The sequence below is a fragment of the Stegodyphus dumicola genome, chromosome 2 (genome assembly GCF_044657685.1).
Source record: "Stegodyphus dumicola isolate Sdum_Otavi_A_Nest chromosome 2, ASM4465768v1".
Lineage (NCBI taxonomy): Eukaryota > Metazoa > Arthropoda > Arachnida > Araneae > Eresidae > Stegodyphus > Stegodyphus dumicola.
This window is the reverse complement of record NC_140769.1, coordinates 182,019,884-182,047,304: the sequence shown is the minus strand read 5'-3', so window position 1 is coordinate 182,047,304 and position 27,421 is coordinate 182,019,884. Positions and strand designations below refer to the sequence as shown.

The 27,421-nt window shown below is 31.4% G+C and overlaps 1 protein-coding gene across 3 annotated transcripts in view; it reads right to left on the bottom strand.

The window, feature by feature from the left end:
* Daao1 (D-amino acid oxidase 1) overlaps positions 1–27,421 on the bottom strand; it is a 101,608-nt gene that overhangs the window by 39,298 nt on the left and 34,889 nt on the right. For 2 of the 3 annotated variants that reach the window (XM_035358845.2, XM_035358844.2), the window contains exons 5-7: positions 23,976–24,030; positions 16,010–16,111; positions 3,385–3,443 (exon numbers count right to left, since the gene is read on the bottom strand). In XM_035358845.2, the coding sequence (XP_035214736.1) occupies positions 3,385–3,443; positions 16,010–16,111; positions 23,976–24,030 (216 nt within the window). The remainder of the gene's footprint in view (positions 1–3,384; positions 3,444–16,009; positions 16,112–23,975; positions 24,031–27,421) is intronic. The other variant, XM_035358846.2, reaches the window with a different exon arrangement.

The window sequence follows — 27,421 nt, the reverse complement described above, 5'->3', positions numbered from 1 at the left end:
ACGAGTCCGGATTAACGACTTTTGACTGTATTAATGAAAGGCAATAACTCGCTTTAATATGTAGAGATAATTTTTAAGGGTAAGTAGTTAGTTATAAATAATTAAGTTAGGTAATTAGATAACCTTAGTCATTATGGATTTACATGGCCACTATTAAATTTTATTTTTTAACAATATCTGTTAAAAAAGCCCTATTAAAATCAAAATCTAATAAAATTTCGCAGTTTAAAATACATGTAATTTATGACACTGATTCTTAAACAATATTTGAATACACATACAACACTCAACAAAATATTTATTCGTCATTTTAATTTGAAGTCTATAAGGTATTTCTCCTACTTTCTTGGCGAGCCTTCGTGTAGTGGTGGTATTCCAGAGGTCCGCTTGTTCAATTCCCAGCGAAGGCATTGTTAATTTTTCATCTTTCCTGCTTTCAAAAACACCTAATGTTTCTACAAGGCTTCCCAAACATTTTGGATAGTTTATATTGATTTCCTTCTCTTTAATTATTGATTTTTTTGACAATAATTAGAAATTTGTCTCAATATGCAAACCAATGTTCTCGCTAGTTTCTCTGTGCTTTATCTCCTAACTTGTCAACCTCTCCACAATGTACCTATGAGGGTTACTTGATCGGGTAAAAGTTAAATAATCCCAAACCCACCCGATAGGCATGAAGCAAATTATCACTATGTCTGAAAGTAACTACAATATCAGACAAAGAACTTAGAACATTAAGGCATGTTCTGATGCTAAGAAAGTCAATTACAGCTCACGGTGACGTAATTAAACAAGAACAGTCAAATTCAAACTAAAAACATGGACTAGTGGTCAAAGATTATACAATTTAATTTAAATTTAATCTGGCTCAGTAACTCTATCATATGAGGAAACAGAAATGGGAAGTTATAGTAAAGGCTGAAATCATAAACAATTGGGTAATTTACATAATAATAACTGCACATATCTTTGAAGAATAATTTTCTTTATGTATTTGGTTTCTTTCTTCAATGTGTTTCCTTTTCATTTTAGAATTTTTGGATTTAATTAAGGATTTATATTTTTCTAAAAAACATTAAATGCATTTAGAATATACAGAAAAAGTGACTAATTTTATTTCTTTAGTAATATGAACATTCAGAAGAAATATGAAATATATATAGTAAAGGCCGGTTACAGAGCTGGTGTGGCAAAATTTTTAGAATTTAGTGACACACAGAACAACAAAATCTAGAAATTTTAGAATTTAGAGCAGGCATTGGAAGCAGAATTTAGCTAGGCACTAGGCAGCAGAATTTAGGATACACAGAGATTGCATCAGGTGGGAAAATGCATAGCACCAGCTCTGTGTACGATACATTTAGACATATTAGATGAATCTTTTAAATTGGAAGTTTACAATTTCTTTATTAATAAAAAAATCTCTTTATATAATGGCTGCCCAAGTGATAAGATTAGAAGCATTTTTGATATTTTCCATGCTTTTGTCTAGTGAAAAGTAGAGAAAATAAAGGGAAGATAAACATGTTAAGAAAAAAGATTCTAGTATCAGGAGTAAAACATTCAAATATTATGTTTCCATTGTTCTTTCAGATGTTCTCTAAAAAGTAAGAAATTCATCGCAAACTTTCTGTAAAATGCATCCATTACGTGTTGATATGTTGATACCATGGAAACATTTTTCATTTTGTCACATATTTCTTGAATCTTCTAGAATCGTGGGTCTATTAATCTTGCCTTCAAATCCTTCTAAACTTTCCATGCTGCAATGTCAAAAATACTAAAGAAAAATTATCCCAACCAATTCTATAACAGCAAAAAGCCAGAAATATTTTGAAAAAAAAAAGGGAAGGAGAAAGTGTAAAGTTAATTTTATAGAAAAAACTGATGCATATTCTGAGAATTTTGAATAATTTAAGACAATTACATGGGAAAAATGCTTACTATGAAAAAATTAAAAAGAAGACATTTTAATTAATTACATAGCTAATTTTGTTTTTACTAAGAGCTGTTTCGTAAATCAGCATGATTCATAACAAAAGACTAAATGTTGTCCCTCTACTGCTTGTCTATAGAGAGATCTGCTGATTGATACCTTGTTTATTTTTCAGATTTAAAATATTGTATAATAAGTTGCCAAAATGAAACTTTATAATATGACATCAAAAAATAAAAATGTTTTATTTTAATGTTATTTTTTTAAATATAATTCTAATATATTACCATTATTTTAATGAAATTTATCAATGTTATGATAAATTTTATGTCAAATCATTATTAAATGTTATCAAATATTTTATGTCATGTCATTTTATAATCAATGTTATATCAAATAAGAACAGTTATGAACAATGTTATGATGCTTAAAAAAAAATCGCCGAAAAATTTTCAGATCTCGGAATTAAAAATTTTCTATAAAAACTGATCTTAAAAATCGCCAAAATGTTGACAAGTTGTCAAATTTAGAACCATTAAAAAAAGAATTCACAACCCCAAAAGCGAAAAGTTGTTTAAGAGCTCTTTATTAGAAAAAAATAAATTTTGAAATGCTTATGTTTCACTTTTTGTTTAGAAACTTGAGTATCCTATCATCAGAAATAGAAACAAAATATAACCCATGAACCCATTCAAAAGATAACCATATACGTCAGTGAATCGCCAAAAATATTCCCCCCAAATGCTAATTCACACTCAAACTGGCAGTTGTAAAAACAGACAGAAATTTCAGATGATTAAAATTAAGGACTTCTACTGATTTTGGCCAAAATTAAGGACTTTTAAGGACCAAAAATCGATTTCAAAACATTTAAGGACTCTTAAGGACCGTACGAACACTGAATATACCTACTTCCATGGCCGCGTGTTGGCATTCAACTTGCACCTGTAAATTACATGTTTATACAATGGTATTAGGACTGAATCCATTTGTGTACCATTACATTGCGCTAAATTATTTCTTCAAAATATTTCAGATTTTACAGAGGAAAGCAACATTAATACGAATCCAGTACACCCTGCACTCTTATGATGGTGCATTATTTTCTAAAATGGAACTGAAGAAAATAGCTTTCATACTAATAAAGTGTACATGGTGTTGGGACTATCTTTGGGAAGCATACTTTTGCTGTGTTTTTGAAGCATGAAAGAGGACTGGCATCACATTCTGCTTTCCATGGGGACTATTTTGAATAACACAATAATTAAATTTAAATAAGGTAAGCTTGTGCTTAAATAGTCTAGAAACTTTATAATATCATCACATATCTTTTTTTAAAATTAAGCTGTTTTTTTTTTTTTTTTTTTTTTTAACATTTTGGGAAAAAAATAATATTAAAAAAATAAAAAATAAAATAAATGATTATCTAATGAAGCAATACTTACCCAGGCAATACATAAACTTCATCACCATAGTAAAAATGTTTAATCCATGGTGCTTTAACCTGCATTGCCAATTAATTGGAAATAAGTTAAAATGCATATATAGAAATAATTTTAAACATAAAGAAAAATCATTCTTAGCAAAAACCACTTCATTTCTCATTTTAGTGGTTTATATACAATCAACCAAATTTTTGCACTTTGTTATTTAACTTACACAAATAAACATTTCTAACACATCTATCATGGCTTTACACAATTTTAGTCTTCCACGGTAGTGGTGGTTACCTTACAAAATATGATTACTGGTAACATTAAATTTTGTTATTTAATTATGGTTTCAAAAGCACTGATCATTTTCAGAAGTCCTTAAGGTGACTGTGAAACCTTTTTTTTTTTTTGGAACTTAAAGTCAATTTATCCATTGCCTTCATTTATGTAATATCATATTATTGTTATTAATGTAACTCAAAACATTTTCAATTATTGTAATTATCAAAAAATTAATTGTATGCACAAATTATGAATCACATTTTTTTATATCTCTAAAATTTTAGCACACAAGACAACCATACTCAATGTGTTTTTAATATTTGTAGCATTTTCCATTGCAAATTTGTCCCAAGAGGCCAGGCAATTAATATGAAATTTTACTGGGAAGTTCTGTAGTATCTGAGAAAAACATTCAGCAGAACAGAAAAGCAATCCAGGGTCTGCAATATGTAGAAAATTGGATTCTCTGTGACAACAATGAATTGTATCAACATGTACCCATGAGTTTTTCATCAATTACAAAGTGTTATCACTTTTGCATTTATTTACCTACTCACTAGTTTTAGCTACTGTTGAGTTTTTCCTTTTTTCAGAGATGAAAATCTAGTTGAAAAGTTGCTGTTTTCACAGTGCTGCTAGCACAGTGTAAAAATCATGAGAGGATATGGACTGGCTTATGCAAAAAGACTTTGAAGCTACATTTCAGCAGTGAGAAGAATGCTGTCACTGGTGTATTGTTGCACACTGACTTTAAAGAAATGATGTACAAACTTAGGTAAATAACAAAGTCAGGACAAGGACGAAGCAAGTGAGGCACTTGCCTCAAGTGAATAAGTAGAAGGGGTGCCACATTAGTTAATAACAAGTCAAAAATTTTTCATAATAAAACTATGTGAACTTTCAAATCCAAAATACTAAAAATATATTTTAAAAAAAGAATGCATTAAAATATATTTTAATAAATAACATAATTTTATTAGCACCATTCCTAACAATTTAAAAGTATATTCATAAGTACTACTTTCATTCTCTGCTCTCTTCGATTTCCATTGATCTTTCATACCTTTCTTCTCGGCCATGCACCTGTCAGTTTATGTTTGATGCAGCACAGTGTCAATACAATAAGCAGCAAAATTATATAAATACACATTTATTTTGTTCCCTATTGCAATCAGATTTCTTTGATACATGCTTTTTTTGATTGTATTTGCCCTATATGTGAAATCAAAAGTTAACAATTGAACAGGTGATTATAAAATACTGTTTTCATGTAGTTTTGAAAAATATGATAAAGGCTTTTGTTAAAGTTTCTAAAATCTTGGTTGGTAGTGAATATGTTAATAACACAATTCAAAATATGTGCAAAGCAATATTAAAAATTTTCAAGATTGCTATGGCTCTACTGTTTGATAAATAAGCAGAAAATACTGAATACAGTCAAAAGTCTTTAATCCGGACGTCCATAATCTGAAATGATCTACAATCCGGATCTAAGCTAAAATTATCTAATTATCTATTTCAGTTAATGTTGCAGATTGAGTTGTTCCTTAATCTTCTAATTGGATCCGGCTTATTATTTTTTGCAGACTGTTAGAGCAATTTTATAAAAAGTAAGCTTGAACGTTCGATTATGTCAAAAAGAGTTTCCAATTCTGGAGCTACAAAGCGAAAGCATGTTCGATGATGTAAACAAAAAAGTGGAATTGCTGCAAAAAATGGATAAAGGCATGAAGAAAGTGACAGAGAGGTGATTTGTTTCTCTAACCATTCTGAAATCTGTTTATCAATTTCACACTGCTCTGCGGAGGGGGGGGGGACAACATCGCGGCGCGCAATGAACTGGAAGTTGATCTGTCAGCACTATCCTCCTCTTCAGAGCAGATGTTTTTATTTTATTTGGCTTATAATTCCTTACTATATGTAGTATTTCATCTCGATGTACTCCATCTTTGATATGATTTAAATCAAATTCCTCGTCATTGTAAATATCACGAATACACATCAAATAGTTTTCTGGTTGCAATTTTCTAATTTCGACTATGTGTAATGTATGCTTTATGCATGCGCGCGTTGAAAGAAATGTTTACTAAAGTAAACAAATAAATATTAAGCTTTTTTTTTTTGTAAATTTTGATACCCTTTAGATCATAATTGCTCTTTATTTCATAAATTACGGTTTCATATTTTGAATCTTATAATTTCTGAATGCCATCTTACCAGATTTAAATTGATGATCTATAATCCGGAAAAACCGATTATCCAAAATCGACGAAGTCCCGACGAGTCTGGATTAAAGACTTTTGACTGTACTGTATTTACCAGGCTTGTTGAATCAATCTTCTAATTAGCATCATATCATCTGCATACGCATAGCAATTACTTTCCATTCCATTATTTTAAACAACTCAGCTGAATTAAATATGAAATAATAACATTAATTTATTTTCAAAAGTGCTGAGGTTTCATAATATTGTTTTCTAATATTAAAATCTATTATTAGAACTAATGTATTGAAGTTTACTTTACACTTGTAATCATTTTCATAGACTAAACTTGTTTACAAAGAACTATGATTCAAGATTTTATCTTATTGTTTCTCTCTGTAAAGCAGAACTATAAAGTTGGTTCTTTTATGGCTATTTTTGGAGTAGTAACACATACTGTTTGATAGATTAAATAATCAACGCATCTTATTCTTTGTCAATACTGTAAAGTAAATACAGCATGTTTCAAAAAGAATACATGCATTTCAAATGCGTATATTTATTAAACTGTATGACATACGAATATGGAACTTTCCACACATATGTACAAACCTCTCAAGTTCAGATTACAGATATTACAGATGTTCAATACGTCCTCCATCAGCGACATGAACAATATCACATCAAAACTTAAATTCCTCCCATACTTGGGTCAAGCATGTCTGTCGTCACTGATGCTGTTGCAGTATGGATCCAATTCTTCACCTCTTCCATGTTCTGTGGAAGTGGTGGTATATAAACGTTGTCTTTAATGTAACTTCACAGGAAGAAGTCACAAAGTGTCAAATCTGGTAACTGTGGAGGCCAGCTGAGACATGCTAAATCGCCATCTCCTTTATGACTAATCCAACAGTTCGGTACAGTTTCATTCAGATAATCACGCACTTGGCGATACCAGTGAGAAGGTGCTCCGTCTTGTTGAAAAATGAAGTTGTGCAGCCTCGGAAGTTGTGAAGAAGTTCGTACAGCCTCAGAAACAACCAATTTTGTAACATAGCGAGATACTACTGACCGTTAACCGTGTTTCCATCAAAGAAGAATGGGCCGTAAACAGTTGATCGGGTTATTGCACAAAACACATTGGGCAAATCTCGTACATGTTCTATGGCTGCACGTGGGTTCCAGGGTTCGTACACATTTCCTTACATGAAAATTAAGGACTTTTAAGGACCATCAAAGAAAAAATTAAGGACCTATCAGCAAACAAAAAAAACAAATAGAATAAAGCAATTATCCATACAACCGACTTCATGCTTGTAATTTCACTTTAAGAAACTAACAGAAGTGTGTATTATGCACTATTATTAAATTCACTTTAATACTTACCATAAAACAATTTTGAAAATTAAACTAACTCCCTACAAGTTATGAAGTAGATAACATTAAATTAGGAACATAATTTCTTTAAAAACATGTATAAGTGTATTTTACACTAATAACAGTCACTATTTTAGAGATTTACATGATTATTATTAACTTATTTGATATTTATTTAAACACAGTCAACTACTATTATAATCACAATGTAAGAATATTTTGCAGATTAAAATAACTGATTTGTAAACATACAATTTATTTCCTTGGCTTTTTTAAAAGATACTAGAATAATAAACTATAGAATAAAAGATACAAAACATTTGTGCTTTTTTTAAATCTGAAATCTTTTCAGCTATTTTAACATCTAATTTATTTATGTCTATTTCCTTTTCTTTAACTATTCGTCTAAGTTCATTTGCTTTGATAAACAAATCAATGTTCATGCTGGTCTCAGCTTCATCTGCTAAAGCATCTACTTCTTCATTAATATCTTTAATTTAATTTCCTTTGAAGAAATTTTTTCTTCTGCTTCATATATAATCAATTTCTTCCTCAATGATATTTCTTTTCCTCTTTGAATTTTCAGATTTAGTTAAAGATTTTTGTTCTTCTAAATACTGCATATATTTAGACCTTGCAGAAGCTGCTGCTGATCTCATTTCTTTACTAATTTCGATATTAAGAACAACTCCAGAAAATTTTATGTAATCAAATAAGTGTGCATTGAAAAATGTATGATGAGTCACTTAAATTTTCAATTTCAATTGCTTTATTTACAGAGAAGCCCCTTTCCACAGAGGCCTGTCCATGTGACAAGATAAGAATCATTTTCACTATTTTCCATACTTTTGAATAGTGAAAATCATGAAAATAAGAAGTGAGAAATGTGTCAACAGAAAGATTTTGAGGATCAAAAGTAGAAAATTCATGTAAATTTGTCTTAACTACTCTCCAAACTGCAGCAGAATTTCATCCCAATCATCTTGTAAAACATGTTTATTCTGCATTAATACAGTTAAAACTATTTTCATTTTGTTCTGGGCTTTTTCTGGACTTTTAACCATCAATCGCGGGTCTATACAAGATGCATTTCGAATAAGAGAATAATTTATTGGACATGTAGACATTAAGTGTTGTACTATTGTTAAGACACATTGTTGACCTTGTTTCAATGCAAAACTTTCAGCTTGTGAAATGTCCTTCTGGCATTTATCATTCATTAACTGCTCAGCAATGAATCCCAAATAAACTTTACTTTTATCATTATAACAATTTGGATCATTAAAATTAAATTTATAAAGATTTTCTGCTTTAGTTATTTTTGAATATTCTAGTTTCAAAATTTTAAAGTGCTGAAGGCAATCATTTACAAGTTTTAAGATATCTTCAGCAAAAAGGGGAATAAGTGGTTTATCACTTTGATAATATTCAAGGAAAGGCAATAATATTTTCGACAGAGAGAGAAAAAAATTTAATTTTACAAGAAATGTTTTATCTTTAGTTGCCTCCAAAATATTTGAGAAGGATTTCGATGAATTTTTTTTTTAAACTTCCCCATTTCAACTTCTTTAATGTACAGTAGCAAGTCATCCCATATTTCAATGGCTCTTTCAACTGCTGGGACATTTTGCAACCATCGGTAAAAGCAGAACTTCACAGGTAGCTTTTTTAAGCCAGATATACTTAAAAAATTTTCACGTCTTGCAGGAAAATCTTTAAAAATCCAATATAAGGAGGATAAGAATGATGAAATGTCCCAGCCAGTGGATGACATCCTATGCTTGAAAGCATTGTTAAGAATGTGTAAACCTAATGTCAAGCATTGAATGTTATATTCCTTTGTCAAGTCCTGTTGCAATAAATCATAAAATTTCCAGTTTACTGCAGGACCATCCATCGATATTTGTAAGAGTTTTGACAAGTCTAGTTTTTCAACACATTCATAAAATTTGGATAAAATAATTTCACTTTTTGCATGCCCTATAAATGCAAAAGTAAGGTACTGAATTCTGACCTTATTTTTGTGATGCCAGTACCTCACATAAATATCTAGTTGCTTCTTTTGATTTGTCAGATTAAGAGTCTCATCAAATAGTAATGTAAAAAACTCAGCATTTTCATAATGCTTTAGTAACAAAGTTTTAAAATGAGGGCCAAGACCAAAATAACAGATATAAGCACATTTCTTTTCACCACATGAAAACCATTTTGCAATGGAACTATCCGGGAACATTTTAGTGAATAAAGGCCCAATATCATCGCACGATTTAAAAGAATAGTGGCTTTTGATGCACTTAAAAGCCCACAATATTTCTGCATCTGGGTAACTTCAGATTTGAAAAGAAAAGAATTAATTTTATTATTTTCTACACTTATTGATGTTGAATTAGCAGTTACATCTTTTCCTGAAGTAGATGGTTCTTCTAACTTGACAAAATTCATGATACTGTTAGAAGAAACTCTGCAGTTGAGAAGGGAAAGATGTTTTGCAGCTAAAAGGGGCATTACATGCAAGGCATCAGTAAAATTATGTATCGCATATAATATGTATATAATGTATCTATCTCTCTCTCTCTCTCTCTCTATATATATATATATATATAATAAGAAATGTATACTGAAAATATACAGAAAATATACACTTTTTACTATATATATATACAGTAAAAATTCCGAGATCCGGACATCCAATATCTGGAATGATCTAAAATTCGGACCTCAAAGCCACCACCAACCAATTTTTTAGGGCTTTTTTGGAGGGAAGGGGTATGCTTTACGCATGCGCATTAGATTTTTTTCCTCATCATAAAAAAACATGTCGGAAATCCCGATTCTTAATCTCAGTTTGGCGCTAAATAAAATATGTCATTATTGAAGAAATAATTATTTTAGCATAAATTTGTGTGATTAGTAACTTGACTCCATAGCTGCGTATCTGCTTGGCATAATCTCAAACCGAAACATTTGTTAATTTTACACCAACTAATATTTTATATCCTTGATGCCGAAATCGCAAATCATTATTTATTGTATTTTGCTTTCATCACCGCATGTTTATCAACGGATGACAACTTGAGTGATGACTCATGTAGCGATGCCAAATAACAGAGTATTATCCGATTACAGATTTAAGTTTAATGCGCTAAAATGTTGACAAGGGGAGATTTAACAGAAATTTCTTTCCTTATGCTGAAAATAGATTTTGTTAATGATACTCATAGGACAAACGATTATATTTAGTGCTATTTGAATTAAGAATAACTGATTTGTTATTCACATAAAGCCAGAACCAGCGCCTCGCATGGCCGCACCAGGCGGCAGAATTTAGGGAAGTTAAACAGAAGTTTTTCATTGCGATGACAATGCCCCAGTCATCAATCAATTAACGGAGGGCGAAATCTGTAGTATGGTTCTAAATCCAGAAAATACAGCTACCGATAGTTAAGAAAGTAACAGAGAGGTTACTGAACGAGAAAAAATTTTGATTGACAAGTTATTCGGAATTCTCGACACAGCAATTACAGGACTTGAACAATGGAACTTAATAACTCAACAAGAAATTATATGTCTATAGTATTAGTCTAAAGTATCAGCAGAGAAAACAAATCAAACAATTCACATTGAAAGAAATGTTTAATAAAGTAAACATATAAATATTAAGCTCTTTTCTTTTGTAAATTTTGATACCCTTTAAATCATAAATGCTTCATTATTTGATAAATCATGATTTCATATTTTCAATTTTATAATTTCTACATGCCATCTTAGTAGATTTAAAATGATCTAATATCCGGAAAAATCTCAAATCTGGGATCGCCGAAGTCCTGACCTCGGACTTTGTACTATATAAATATATATATATAGATATATACGGAATGTATATTTTCAGTTAAACTTCTACCCAATAACTTTTTAGTAATTCATGAAAGTTAATTTTGTGTCTAGTTAATTCAAGAAAATTAGTTTCAATTAGTTGTTTTCAGCTTTAAAAATATTAAAAATTTTTTAATTAGTTAGTTGTTTTCAACTAATAATTGTATCGCCATTAGCAAAAATAATGCATTACTATCAACAGCACAGGATTAAACCAAATACTTAATTGTCTATTGAAGCTTCAAAACGTATTTCCGAACTTCACTTTTTCTCGGCTAACGTTACCGAATTTGCCCTTGGCGACCTAAAATCGAAATGGAGCCAACAGATTTCTCGCGAAATCGATAACAGACCCTCTGCAGAAATAAACTCATAATCCTGATATCCCATACATATAGTATGTGAAAAAGAGAATAAACTCTGTAGAAGGTGATAAAAAATTAATTTATGGCTTAATTGAAACAAACACAGAAATTAAGCTAAGCAAAACCATGTAAAAACAAATTGAAATGATAAAACGAAACTTAATTTTCATGTGAATTTTCAGCGCTGACTCTCCCATTATAGAAATTTCAATTTGTTTCAAACAAAGACCACATTTAGCTTTATAAGGATTGTCATCCATCAATATCCAGTCTTTGTAGTCAGCTTGATGAAGCCACAGTTTATTGAAAATGCACTTTCCAGGCATCTCGTTCCTATTGGCGTCGGAAGGGTTGTGGCCTTCCAGGTTGGGATTGCTCTAATTTTGGCAAATATTTTCAGAATCCCCCCTTTTCTTTTTCTCGAGCACCTTCATCATCACTTTCGCCTCTTAAAGAACTTCCGGCATCAAGCTTTCGTCACAATCTGCCTAAATTTATGGATAACACCTGTTTCGAAAGATTGGTTGAATAGCCAATCAGACACTGATACTTTCGTTCGGGTAGCTAATTTTTTTTTTTTTTTTTTTTTTTATCGTTTGCAACGCAAATCCGCCAACAGATTGGTTAAGAGCTGTGCAAATTCACACATAGAATGGCAATCATTAGAAATGATAAGAAATGTCAAATGAGCAAAATTAAGGACCGTTTATTCATTTTGAATAATGAATGAAACAACAAAAAAACAAAAAAAAAAAAAAGTTCAATTTCAAAGAAACAAACAAACAAACAAAAAAAAAATGTTTAGTGTCTGGTTTTTTTGTGGAAAATTTAAGACAAACTGTTTAGGTTAATTCTAATATAATTAATAGTAATCTGAAATATGTTTTAAAAAGTTTAAATTCATTTTGTTGATTCTAAGGTACCAATATAAAAACATAATTAAGAAACATGTTGAAAAAAATTTGAAAAAATACAGTTTCAGAAAGACTGAAATGTAAAAAAGAGAAACAAGTGAATGTAATAAATCTGCTTATTTAACGATTTTAAAAAATTAAAATTGAAACATAAAAATCAATTAGATTAAAACTAGCAAACTTGTTTATTCGTATAAATAAAAATTAGCTGTAAACACTTGCCATATTAAAAAAGAATAGCATATTGAAGCCCTCTGAGTTACCTGATGAGGATACGTAAAAGTAACGATAAAGCACGAAGCACCATTAAATCATAAAGGAAAATGAAGATGCACAATAGGATAATTTTAGGGAAGAAATTTCAACATGTAAAATCATGTTCCATTTACATTAGTTTAACATTCTACATAGGAAATTGTTCATATAAATTAAGAGTAGTTATGGGTTTTGAAAAGTTAATAAATTATTAGTAGCAGCAAATTATTACCGGATTTCCTCAAGCATTTTCTTTCCCCCTTTACTAAATTTATCAGGTTTTAATGAAAGTTTCCCATCACCACAAATATTGTCTGTGCAAATAGTTCACATTGGCATGTACAGCTTTAGATACTACTGTTGCATAATATAACACTGTGAAGATTTGGACCGAAAGTTCAAAAACAAGAACTATGACATTCAAGAAGCAGAGTGCTCTGGTCAGGCTACTGATGTTGATAAGGCCCATCTGTGAGAACTTGTGGAAGAAGATCAGCATGCAACCACTTAAGAGCTTGCTAAGGAGTTAGACGCTAGTGTCATGTCCATTAGTTCCACTATGCATCACATAAACTTGACGTACAAGTTCAATCGCTGGGTGCCGCATGAGCTGACTCAAGCAGATAAGGATAGATATGTTGATATGTTCAGGCCTGCACTAATCTGCTCAAATATCAATGCAAGGGCAAATTCTGGACCAGATTATCACTTGTGATGAAAAGTGGATTTACTCCAAGACAAGCTGAAAGGGATGTTTGTCTGTGCTCAGTGAGCCCATCAGCAGCAAGGCAAACCACAATTTGGCTAACAAAAAGATCATGCTTTGTATCTGGTGGGATTGCCACAATATTATCTACAAAGACTATCTGGAAAAAAGTAAAATCCTTGACACTAAGATATACAATGAGATCCTAGACCGTGTTGATGCTGCTATCATGGAAAAACACTGAACTGAATACCAGCACAAAAAAGTAATGTCCCATCAAGATAATGCAAGACCATACATGTCTGCATTCACCGGCTGGACTCTGTACTCACTTGAATGGGATCTTTTGCCACACCCACGATATAACTATGGCATTACTCCTTTGGACTTCTACCTTTTTACACACCTGCAGCTACATCTTTCTGGTGCTATCTTCCATTCTCAAAAGATGTTTGAAATATGAGGTTGATCTATTTTTAGACTAGTAGTCACCAAGTTTCTGTGCCAAAGGCTTTGAAAAACTACCAAAACGTTGGCATAAAATCATAGATTTGGGTGGTGATTATTACCCGCACTAAAGGTTTCATGTTCTTTTTTCTGACATTATTAAAAATGTTATTTGGCAGAAAACATTCATTATAACCAGATATCATCTGAAATCAAGCAGAGAAAATTATGTGAATAATTTAATCTCTGAATTAAGCAACTTCTGTAAAAACTTAAAAGTTGTAATGGAAAAATTAAATGCTGTTATTATAATTTGATTTCTTTAAAATAAAGATACATTTCAATACAAATACATAATGATATTAAAATTGCAATATCTACTTCCCTATAATTTGAGTGTAGCCCATTCTAGTATTTGCTACTCCTTAGGTCTCGAATTACATATAAATAATTACAGAAGGCGAACGTGCAGTTGACTGAATAAAATTGTAGACTGAATGTCAGGTCATGTTAGCTTCTTGGTGTGACCTTAGTTTGCAAGGGTTTGCATTTGTTAGTAAGATGAAAACAATTTACTACTTGAATGAAACCATTTTTAAAATTAAGGGAAGCTCGTTCTCTAAATCGAATAAGGGAAAATTATGCGAATATTTTTTTAAACTTTCAAAACCTGGTTCTAAGAAGCTAGGGAGAAAAACAAACAAGGAAGTAGATCACAAATTTTATATAATAAAAACATAAATCCTATTAACAATGGGATATTTTATATTGTAGGACAACACACAAGTTATATAAATTTATCAGTTATATAAATTTAAAAAACAAAAAGAATGCATCAAATAAACAAAATGTATTAGTTATTAAAAGATAGGCCATCAAATGATAAATCAGTACAGTGTGGTGAGAAACAATAGCATTTTAAGCAAAGTTATTTAAAATTTTTATATCTGCATGGAATTTAATATTGCATGAAAAATAATAAGTAAGGAATTTTTTGCCATACTGTATATAACTGTTTGTAAAAATTATATGTAACTGTTTACAAAGTCACCTGCTTGGAGACAGAAGTATGCCTTTCTTTATTGCAGCCAACAGAAAATGATTTTAATATATTCTTGAGAAACGTAAAAATTTAGTTTTAGAGATAAATATATCAACAGAGTTTCGTGCTTTCTGTCTGAATGCCTCAATGAAGCAAATTACCTACAGCACATTCTCCCAGATTTGATGCATGGAATACCGGCCACTGTGTGCCAAAATAAGTAGTCGATACATGATGGTACTTTAGCACATTTTGCGACTGTGGTGCATAACCATATTTATACTACATGTCTTGTGAGTTGACTGGATACAGCAGACTTGTTGCTTGGCCTCCGTGCTCCCCAGACCTCAATCTGTCAAATATCAGACACCTGTGGATATACTGGAAGATCTTACAGAAATGATCATCATCATTTCAGCAGACATCAGCAGCACACCGGTTATGTTTGAACATCAACAATCCTTCGTCCGTCAGTGTCAGCTGTGCAATGACCTTCGGGCCACAACTTTGAACAATTCCTATAAAACTGCCTTTTACATCGAATAATTTTTTTCTGCTTATTACTGGTCTCTTTTATTCCGACATCACACACTTCATAACTATTTTTTACAATTTTCTACCACTAAACATGGTTTGCAACCCCAGGTTCTAAGGCAATTTTTATTTTTCATCCTCTTGATGTCTGTTATCACCCTATGAATTTGTCGATAAAATTTGAAAACACCCAACATATTATTCTTATTGTTTCTTTAAAACAAACTATCTCATATACTTCCTTCTTTCATTATGTTATATGCCCACCAGCGGCCGAGCGGTAAAGTCGCTGAACACTGGTAGTTCGGTCCGAGGTTCGAATCCCGCGAACGGGCTGGCTGCATGGGCGTTTTTGTGGTTTTCCCCATGTGTAACGTGTATACGAGCCAGTTTCCCTTAGGAAGTCTTCCACGAAGGCATCCCTCCTTGAGGCTTTGCCATAATCACACACACATTATGTTATAACTACATAAAAAATTTTACAAAATTTCATTTTATTACTATGAAAATAAAAATTAGATGCTGTAGGTGAATTTTAAATCCGATGGCTTATTTAAATATTTTAAGATATAGCAAGAATACAGATGCAAAACAAAATGCAAACATTAAAATAAAAAATAAGTTAAAAAAACTCTAACTTTTATTGTTTGCCCTCGGACTGGAATCAGCATTTTATCTTTCAATAACTGTTTGGCACCAAGACCCGAGCAATTTACCACAACATCATGATTTTCAGCTATCTAATTGCAGAAACATGAATTTTTATTAATTTCTCTTTCACAGTCATAAAAACACAATCATAAAAAGTGAGAAGGTGAAAGGTAAATATGAAAACAGGTAAATTTTTTCAAATTGAGGAAAAAATCAGATAATTTAGTAGAAAATTCAGTTATACATATGGAACTTCATGATGTAACTAATAATGTCAAGTCATAATACTGGTTACATCTCTTACTATAAACTATTTGTTTATACTAAACTATTTATTTTACAATTACATGCAAATTAAATTTACAAGAGTGTTCACACAAGCAAACATGGAAGAAAAATGTGATACAAAAGAAAAAACCAGATATTTCAGAGTGTGTTATCTAACATTCTAAATGAGAATAAATATGATCAAAATATTTATTTTGCAAAAATGATCCATAAATATCATTTATACAATGAACTTATAAAGTTTAATATCTTTTAACTTATAAAATGTGACTTCACTTTTTCGTTAGACTTAAAGCAACTCATCACCATGTCTAAAATTAAAGTACAGACACTTTAGAAAGGTGTAAAAAGACCCTTTTATTTTTAAACTCAATATGATGAGCACTTATGGGGAGAAACTTAAAAGTGAAAATTCAAATGCATGACTAAATTTAAATAGATAGCCAAAAGCTACACAGAGCAATTTAATCACGAAGTTGGCTTTGAATTCACCATCATGAATATGAACTATCAGCAAGACGCAACATCTAAGGCAGGATCTCTTCTATAGAATAGTAAAACCTAGTAACGTGGCCTTCAAATGGTAGAAGACACTCTGACTTAACAATCTCAAGCCTTCACTTACATACATGCAACCTAACACAGACAGGAAAACAGAAAGCAAGAAGTGACAGTAAGGATCTGAAATATAAAATAACTGTTACGTAAATTAAATAAAACTCATAAACTATGACAGAAAATTACTTGCAAGCTGGACATACATTATTCTTTGTCAGATGTGGTATATGAGTCCTATGAGTCTACAGTCCACAGATTATGCAATCAAGTACTAATTTGGATAGGAAAGGTTCAGTCAAGAAAAGGTTTGGTTTCAGTAGCATAAGACTGATATTTGTAGTCACGGGTAGGAAGGAGCAAAGAATCAAACTCTGATTCAATTAAAATAATTTCTGTAGCAGAAACTTATGTAAATACTAGGCTTTGACATTATTTTAAGCTGGGATCACATCACTTTTTTAAGCAGTTTGTTCATTAAATATAGTCATTATGTTTTGGTCAAGTTTGTACATACTAATTTTTAATAAATGTTTTTTGAACAAAATGTTTTCAAGTTGTTCTGAAAACTGAAAATGTAACATATATTTTGGCAAATTTCATAAAACTTCTGATTTGAATATGCATGATTCTTCCCTTAAGCAAGCTAAATTAATTGTTTCTGTAAAATTCTGATTAAAGCAAGCTAAATATATCACTTCTAAAATACATCATTTCACCAATATTTAATTTCTGCAATATTTTATGATTGATATTCTATAAACTCTTAGTTGTTTTCAGTCAGACATAAACTACACAGTTTCACTGTATTATTCACATACCTAGGTATGGATGACTAATAGTTCTTTATAGGTGTAGTGTATCGAGTAATCGTAATCGGCCTTAAAACTGGCACACGGCAAGCATCGCACTGCCTATTTACAATGCAGTTCGTTGGAGTTGTACACGTGTATGCGAGTGAGGGTGTGTTTTGTATATAAATAAATATATTACAAGCTGGTAACGGATGTGGAAAGTAAAAATTAAAAAAAAAAAAAAAGTCTTTCAGGGACAAAGCCCCTTTGGACTAACAATCTGAAAGGTTTTAGATTTTAAATTACGTTCAAAGGAGCGTTTTTTGAACGTTTTGTGTGTTACCTTTATTTATTAAATATCATGTTCTTTGCACTTAAACCATCAAATTCAGTTCAAAAGCAATGTCAAAAAATAATTTTAAAATGAGCATAGCTTTAGAATTTCCGATACACATTTCTGTGTGCTGGAGATAAAATCTGGCATCATTACATTGACGGACTATTCCAAGTAATGAAAGGGAGTAAAGTCTTCATGGATGATGTGCAAATAACAGGGTCTGATGATGGTGCACATTCACATACTTTAAAAATTTTCTTAAAAATGTAAAACTCATAAACTAAAATTAACTTGAGAAAAGTAAAATTTTTCAGAATCAGATAATTTTTAGGTCATAATATTGATGCTTATGGTTTACATAAAAGTGATGAAAAAATATCAGCGATTGCCAGAGCCACGACACTCAGGAATGTCCAAGAAATTCAAAGTTTTTTGGGATTAGTTAATTTTTATGAGAAATATTTCCAGATTTATCAAAGATCGCAAATCCCTTATACCATTTAATTAAGAAAGACTCAAAATGGTTTGGATAAAGGATTGTCAAAAGGCTTTTATAAAGATTAAAAAATAACTGTGTTTACAAAAAGTTTTGATACTTAAGACACAATAACACGCCGAATAAATACTAATTCCGAAGTCAAACAACAAAAATCAGCGTTATATTTTCAAAATTTTCACAGGACTAGTTTCGATGGTTTTACCGAACCACCATTCTCAGCTGCAAAACCGCAAATGAACAAGATAGGAAATAATGATTAGATAAGATAAGAAACCCTGGACAAGAATAAGCAAGTGGTGCCATCTGTTGGTGAAACCAGAACTAAAACATAATTTCTTTAAAGGCTTGCAGCTGAGAATGGTGGTTCGGTAAAAACATCGAAACTAGTCCTGTGAAAATTTTGAAAATATAACGCTGATTTTTGTTGTTTGACTTCGGAATTAAGTTTTGATACATTATGATCCAAAATTGCCCTTAACATAGGCAAACAGTACATCACCAGTGGAGTTAGGTGCAGTAGTTTCTCAAAAACTTCCTGATGGAATGGAAAGGCCAATTGCATGTGCTTTTAGAACTCACTGAAACAGAGTGAAAGTATTCTCAAACTGATAAAGAAGCCTTGTCAATCATCTGGGGAATTTAAAAAAAAATTTTTCTAATTAAAAGGCAGGAAATTTACATTAATTACAGATTATAAACCTCTTGTTGCAATTTTTGGCTCAAAGAAAGCCATGCCAGTTTTGGCAGGAAAAGACTCTTGTACTATGCCCTGGCTTTACAGTCATTCCAACTCGAGATTATTTAATGTAAAACAAACGATCATGGCAATGCTGAATTTCTAATAAAATTACCAAAAAAACTCAGAGCAGCTCTCTACTCCGGATGATGTTAAATATTTTTTAATTATAGCAAAGTGAAATTCTTCTAGTCACTGCCAGAAATTTGGCTAAAGAAACTGAAATTGATGCAAAACACAGCCCTCTGCTATATATACTTTAAAGCAGCAGTGAATTGAAAGGAAGGGAGATGGAATACAGTCTCCAAGATGGCTTTATAATGTATGGCCAGTGCATTTGTATTCCAAAACGAGTTGCATCACGGACACTTAGGGGACTATAAAGATGAAAGCAGTTGCTAGTGTTTTGAAATAGTATAGATAAGGATATCGAAAATATTTCCAAAAACTGTTTTGAATGTGCTAAACATAAAATAGATCCTCATAAGGTAATGTTTCATCATTGGGAGTACCCGAGTGCTCTAATGGAATATATTCACATCGATTATACAAGACCTATTTTTGAGCATATATCCTTGATAATCATTGATGCTCACTCAAAATGGCTAGAAGCCTAACAAATGAAATGAAGCTCAGCTTTTAAAACAATGGAATGCTTACAGGACTTTTTTGCACACTTTGGATTACCAATATTGTTAGTGACTGATAACAGGTCACAGTTCACTTCCCATCAATTTAAGATATTCCTACAGAGTAACAGAATCAAACATAAAACTACAGCACCATTTAAGCTATCTAGTAATGGGCAGGCTGAACGGTATGTGTTTACAATAAAACAATCTTTAAGAACCATGTAAAATTATCCAGGAACTTTGAGGCAAAAACTTAGTACATTTTTAAAGCAATATAGAAAGTCTCCGAATTTAACTGCTCTAGAAGAGTCTTGTAATGCTGATGCTGAAGATGGAAATTCGAACAAGAATTGACTTGTCTGAATATGAGACCATATCTCAAAGGAAGGGTAGAAGACAGAGTTCAAAAAGGAGCCTACGAGTTTTGCAGATTGAGGATACAGGGTGGCAGACAGTGGAGATTTGGTACGTTCAATCCAAGGATGGACAGATACATTACACTATAAATGTAGGCAGTCAGTTATGGCAGCAACATATTGACCAGATGTGCGATGGAGGAACCATAATTGATGGCTGCAGACGTCCTCTTCCAGCTCTCATGATTTCCAAAGAAGTGGATAAGAGTGGAGTTTCAGAACCATCCAAAGATAATAGTCACCAGATGGATAAGTCTGTGTAATCTTCCAAGCCCAAGATTTACCACAAGTTCCATCCACCAGACCTGGATGCCTATTCTATGATCACTGGATCTGCCTACAACTTAAGCGAACAATATTGACTCAAAGAAACCGGTATGGACAGCCATCAACAACTTATCGGAGAAAGCCATTCTGTGGTCCTCAGTTGGTGGGCGGGTGGGTCCATTTAACTTTACTGAAAGGGGACAAGGCTTCAAGGAACTTTAGATCAATCGCAGTACAGACGAGTGACGAAATTTATAGCGCGCGCTGGCTGAAGTTCTAGGAATATTCTCCTATTATTTCACTAACTCACACGCTGCAATTGTAGTTCAAAAAAAATTGCACAAAACAGTATTATGACCAACACGCAGTGGAATATGCTGCTGTGTTATGTGAAGGAAAATTCCGTTTTTTAAGGGGAAACTTAACGCAGGAATTTAGAGCTAAGAAATAAAGAGTGATATGGGATACCACGAAAGCAATGGTAAATAGATAAAAGTAAATGAATTAAGCTTACTTCAAATCCTTTTAGAAATAAACAATTTTAATCATTTAAATTTATAATATGATTAATTTGCATTACAATCTAACAGCAAACTAAGTTTTTTTTTTTTTTTTTTTTTTCCATGCTGTTTTCCCGCAATTTATTTTACAGTTACTATTGGAAAAATATTTCTTTACATAATAAATTAGAAAGAAAATATTTTTTTCTTAATATTTCTTCCTTTTTTTAATTTTCTTTTACTATGAAAATTATTTCTTTCAGGAAAAGAAATAAAATTCATTCGCTATTACAGTATGGCCGATTGCTGCTGCATTCAACTATCACACACGCATCAAAATGCTTTATTTTAAATAATTTATTCTATAATTAACATGAAAGAAAATATTTTTTCAATATAAAATATATAACCAAAATTAAACTAATCTATCCTGTATGTGTGATTAATTCGTTTTGCAATTTTTGTCACACAATTACTAATACCTTTTTTTTAATATTACATTGCTGTTACTTGAATTTTATATATATATAAGAACTGCTCAGTTTAAATATTCTTCCTTCTCAAAAGATTTTATTTTGTGAAAATAATTAAAAGATAGTAATATTTTCACAGTGTAAGTACTAAAGTAAAAATAATCAGTGTAGGTCTCTTGCAGTTGAAGTCCTTGTCAAAACAGCGTTTCGACACATTTTAAATAGAAAACTAATAATAATCAATATCTCTTTTACAATACAAAAATGAGAATGCTATGAACAGTATTTTTTTTTTTTTTTTTTTTTTTTTTTTGTTTGTTAACTTTGCAAAGAAACAATGATTTTTTAATACTATAATAGGTTACAAAAGTAATATCCCATGAACAAACCCTCAGTCTTATAGCATTGTTACTTTATAGCATAATACAATAATAATGCAGTATAATTCTACTAACAAGCCCACCAGTTGCCGAGCGGTAGAGTCGCTGAACGCAGGTAGTTTGGTCCGAGGTTTGAATCCCGGGAACGAGCTAGCCGGCGTTCTCGTGGCTTTTCACATGTGTAACTTGTATACGAGCCAGTTTCCCTTAGAAAGTCCTCACTTAGAAACCAGTTTTAAAACGTAATAAAATTACACACAAACAACACACACACACAAATAATAATAAATAAATAAATAAATTAATAAAATCTGAAAGCCTTCAGATTTTATATTACTTCCAAAGGGCCATTATTTAACGTTTTGCGTGTTATCTTTATTTATTAAATATCGTGTTTTTCGCACTTAAACCATAAAATTCAATTCAACAGCAATATCATATAATTTAAAAAAAGCATATCTTTAGAATTTCCGATACATAATCTCCCGCGCTAGTGATGAAAATGTTTTTTTTCTGTACAATGTTGCCATTGCTGGCTTTGAAATCGTCGGGTTTCTTAATCAAAAACTCATAAATGCTTTACAAAATATGAAATAGATAATAAAACAAATTCTCAGTTCCAAATTTGGGCCTCCAGATGCCTATATTAGGATGGAAGATTACGTTATGCAGAATTTCATGGCTCTAGGTAGCGTTGTTTTATCACAGTGCGAGGAACATTCATACATTCTGCAGATTCCTCATTATTTAATTTCTTTAAATATAATAGAGTGCGATAATACTTGGTGGCAACGATTTGAAAAGTGAAACGCCACAAAATGGCAAAACGAAATTAATAGCCCATCTGAGCTAAAGCTTATTTTTGAAAGTATCACACTAGTAGTAGTACAGCTACTGAAAAAGATATTATAAAGCTATTTTATAGTTTTATAATTTTTTTTTTTTTAAATTTTTATTTTACAGTAGTGTGAATTTCGCGTAATAATGAACGACATTCCTTTTTGTGTTCGCAGTATTATTCGTAAGGTATTCAACTGTTAGATTTTAAAGTAAACGTAATTCTTGCTGTACATAAAGAGTAGAAGCTTATCGGATGTCTATATTTGTGTTAAATAAAGAAAGTTTATGTGCTTGATAAACTTATTATCTTCTACATTTTTAAAGCATACAATTACAATTTATATCTATAATTTCTGGAATAGTATAACTTTTCTTTCAGTAGAAATTGCGTTCTTGTTTTCTGAATGTGGCTCCAAATACTCTCTCAGTTCATCGCAAATTAAAGTAACTATAAATTTTGGCAATCTGAAATACGCAATGAAAACATCTTTTGGCAGAGCAAAAGCATCAATATATTTTCTATAAATTCGCCACCGATTCAGAGATCTACGACCGTATTCTTCGTTTAAATATGAAAAAATCAGCAGCGAAAACACATACAAAGCCATTGTCTACTTAGTACGTCAACTGCACAACCCTGATTGACGATGCGGCAACACTTTTTCACGCGCTTTCGACAACTTCCGTACTCAGAGAATATAGGATGTCGGGCAGACCTGTTTTTTACTAGCAGCGACATCTGGCGGCCCACAACTTGCTGTCGACTCTCGTAGCGTAGAATAACCGTCCTGCTGTTGATACAACCAGGTTACCAAAGAAGCCAGCTGTGCCACAACCTTTTGCGTGGGTGCACTAGAATTTGATGACCCCCAAACGAACTGAACTTGTGATGAAGGGGGAGGATGCAGTCTATCAAGTAATCGTAAGTGAACTTAGAACTGGCGCACATCAAGCATCACCAAGTATGCGAAGCAACTAAAAACTGTAAGTGCAGTTTGTTCGAGTTGTACATATGTATGTGAGGGAGATGTGTTTTGTACATAAATAAAATATGTTGTAAATTAAATACAGTGTCTTGTGCAATAAAGATTCAATGACATACAGATTCAATAAATTGTTCATCTAAGAAAAATCGGCAAGTCTAAAATATAAACATAAGATTTACAACTTCTCTAAAATTATTTGTAATACTTATTTGTTATATATTAAAAAAGGAATGCAAGAAAGGAAATTTACCTCACATATATTTATGATGTATTTTGGCACAATATTACCATTTGCCTCTTGGAATCTAAAATATGTCAAACATTATAACAAGCATTATTTCATTAAAAAAGTATATTTAAGGTTAAGACAATTGAAAATTTTGATCTAAGCAAATACTCCCTATTATACTTACTTTTTATATTATTAATTTTTTATTTAGTCAAATAAATGAAAGTTCATAAAAACTACAAAAGGTTAATATATACCGTAATTTCGCGCGTATAGTCCGCGGACTATCTGTGTTTAAAATGCGAATTTTTGAAGCTGCGGACTATCCATCAGTGCGGATAATACGCTGGTTGTTCACGGTTAAAATTGTTGAAATTTAAAAAACACGCTGTCGTGAACTGCCGATGATCAAATATAAAAAAAGCGCGAGATTCCAAGTATCCTTCGCAATGCTTTAGCACAACTGCCGGGAGGGTGGAAAAGTAGTTGATGCGTCAGCTCGGTTTTTAGGAGCCATAGTAGCAAGTACCTGGAGTACGAAAAAAAAGCATGATTCGTTTACTTATAGCGTAGTATGGCAACACCGAGTGAGTGGGGTCGAAGGTCACATTTCATTACCACTTATCACGAGGATAGCACGTTGCACAGTATTTTGTTTTCGTATTTTGTCTTTCATCTTCGATAACGTTGATGAAACATTGCCGGAGATTTACTGCTGAGAGGTAGTTGAGAAAACTGAAAAAGATGGAAATAGAGAAGCGGGCCGTTATTGGTTCAATCCTAGTATCCGGTGCACACGGCATTTGACTACTTTTGGCGACTTTATGATGAGCAGTGAAAACGGGACGTATACAATGAGTAGTTAACGGGTCATTCATAGAAAATATATAGTTAAACATAGTATATACATATACTATGCGTGTATAGTATATATATAGACGTTCTTTGGATCATTTTTGGTGTTGGCGATAATTTTCAAAGTTGCGCCAAGGCTGCACCGTATACTAGGATTTTACTCCGTTATTTTGAAGTGGACAAGAAAGCGGTGAGAAATTTGTGCAAACAAAAGGATGTGTTTAAAAAGCATGGGAATATTGCCGTATTAGAAAACGGACTATCTGACAATTTAAAATTTTTTTTTTTTATATAAAATCGTGTCTGCGGACTATACGATGGTGCGGACTATACGTGCGAAATTACAGTAATTGTTGTCATTAAATTTTATTTAATTGTAATTTAAAAACAAATTAAAGATTAAAACAAAAATCACACGTTATGTACAGTACCAGCTGCTTATTAAATTTACTGGTTAATAAGCTCAGCCACTTATTTCACACAATTTTCCAGAAGTCAAAACAAATGAATAGCCAATTAAAAAAACTGTTGTTTATTAAACTCATCTTCATTACTTATACAAACTGGTAAAAGACTGATTCTTCAGATCCAGAACAAGCTGCTTGTGGCTGATAAAATCTGTAGCTCGTTCATTTATTTTTCAGTTACGTAATGCTAAATAAAATATGTTTAGCAGAAATTTTGAACAGTTTAATGAGACGCAAGTCCCCTTGGGGATATTAGATACTCATTCCTGGTCTCTGTCAGGCACTGTTTGCAAAGCTCTTTGTCTGGACTACAACTGAGAGTGATAGAATACCTCTATCTTATAATTGCAAAAGTAGTTTTCTAGAAGCATTGAAAAGAAAATTTTTGATTGTAAATGAATGAGTGTTTCCAGTTTTAAAGATAAGATGGTGAACACTGGCTTCCTTTCTCGAACGCTAGCTGATAGGGGATGGAAGTGCACACCCACATTAAGTTTGCAGATGTTCTCAGAAACACCTGCAAACTTAAGTGTGTACATTATGAAATGTTTTCTTGCATTATTTTACATTAATTTTTGATCGGAAAAGGGGAGTGGCCATTAGAAGAGCAGACTGAAGACAAAAAAAGAAAACATTAATTACGCCTGTGGGAAAGTTTAAAAATTAATTACCCCTACGGGCAAGCACTTCCAAGGAGACAAAGAAGTCAATATCTTTGCAAGAGGCTATGCATATCAACACATCAACAAAATGACAATACAAGATCTCAATGCATCTATAAAAATACAGTTAGAAATTGCTTTAAAAAATTTGGGTTTTATTTAGAAGAAACCATAGATGAATTGCAAGCTATTTTAATATTTTGAATATCGGTGACAGAAATTACGAAGATTCGTTTTTCGAATACATTGCCACTGATGATAATATTGAGACAACATATGAAAACACCGACTACAATATTACAGAAAATGTTAAAAGAGCTGCAGAAACTGAAACTGACAGTGAAGGTGATGCAGAGGAAATTGATTACAGGTCAACCTCAGGAAGATCGAGAAAAATATTGAAGACTCTAAGAAGAAACTGAAAGATGAAGATTACTCAGTTTTACAAATTAGAAAATGCAATTGATGAACAATACAAAACTAAAACAGATAAATACAGTCTTTATAAATGTTTAAAATTTTATCAGGTATGTAATTATAAAAGATTTTTTAAATGAAAAATAAATTTTGAAAATTTGCAATTAGTTTAATATTAGCATTAATTTTTAATTAATAATTTAGATATTAATTATTAGATTAACTCTTAATCACTATCTTATTAAGTACATTCAAAGTCGATACCATAATTTGGAATACTGAAATTGCCAGTTATTAACTCAGCCACTTAATAAACTCTAATAAGTTTGGAATGGAAGTGATTTTAATAACAGGCAGTACTATGACTTAAAATTTTACTATAAACTATACTATATCACAAGAAATTGTCTCAGAATATTTTTTATTCAAATCCCCTTCTAAAACCTTTTTTCATCAAATATTAACAGCTGAAATAGTTTATTAAATAATTAGGAAACCAAATTTACATTTTTAATTTTCATTTTTTTAGACATCATTACAATCTGCCATCTCCAATATCGGTATGATTTTTGCTTTATAAACTATTCATTTAACTATTAAACTATTTAATAGTCATACAAGCATAATGACATTTAGATTATACATATTTTTAATTAGAGAGCTATACAACTGATTTTTTCAATAAGTTATAATTTAACTTATTGAATGACAAGTAACCAGACATGAAATTTATTAAAGTATTCTTAGTTATAAAAATATCATTAACATTTTTTTTTTTTTTTTTTTTTTTTTTTTTTTGTGAAAAGAGAACATACATAAAAATTACTAAGAAATTGAAAATAATAAAGTAAATGAGACTTTTTAACTATTTTGTTATTAAGTTAAAAAAATCCTTAAATATTTATATAGAGAGAATCATCTTACATTAATAAATTCAGCTTAAACTAGCCCAATTACTTTCTCCACAAATAATGTTTACTCAATAATCCTTGATCAACCAAACTGCTGCATTTTTATCATCAGTGGAAATATTATTCAGAAGTGTATATTAAACCTTTCCGAATAA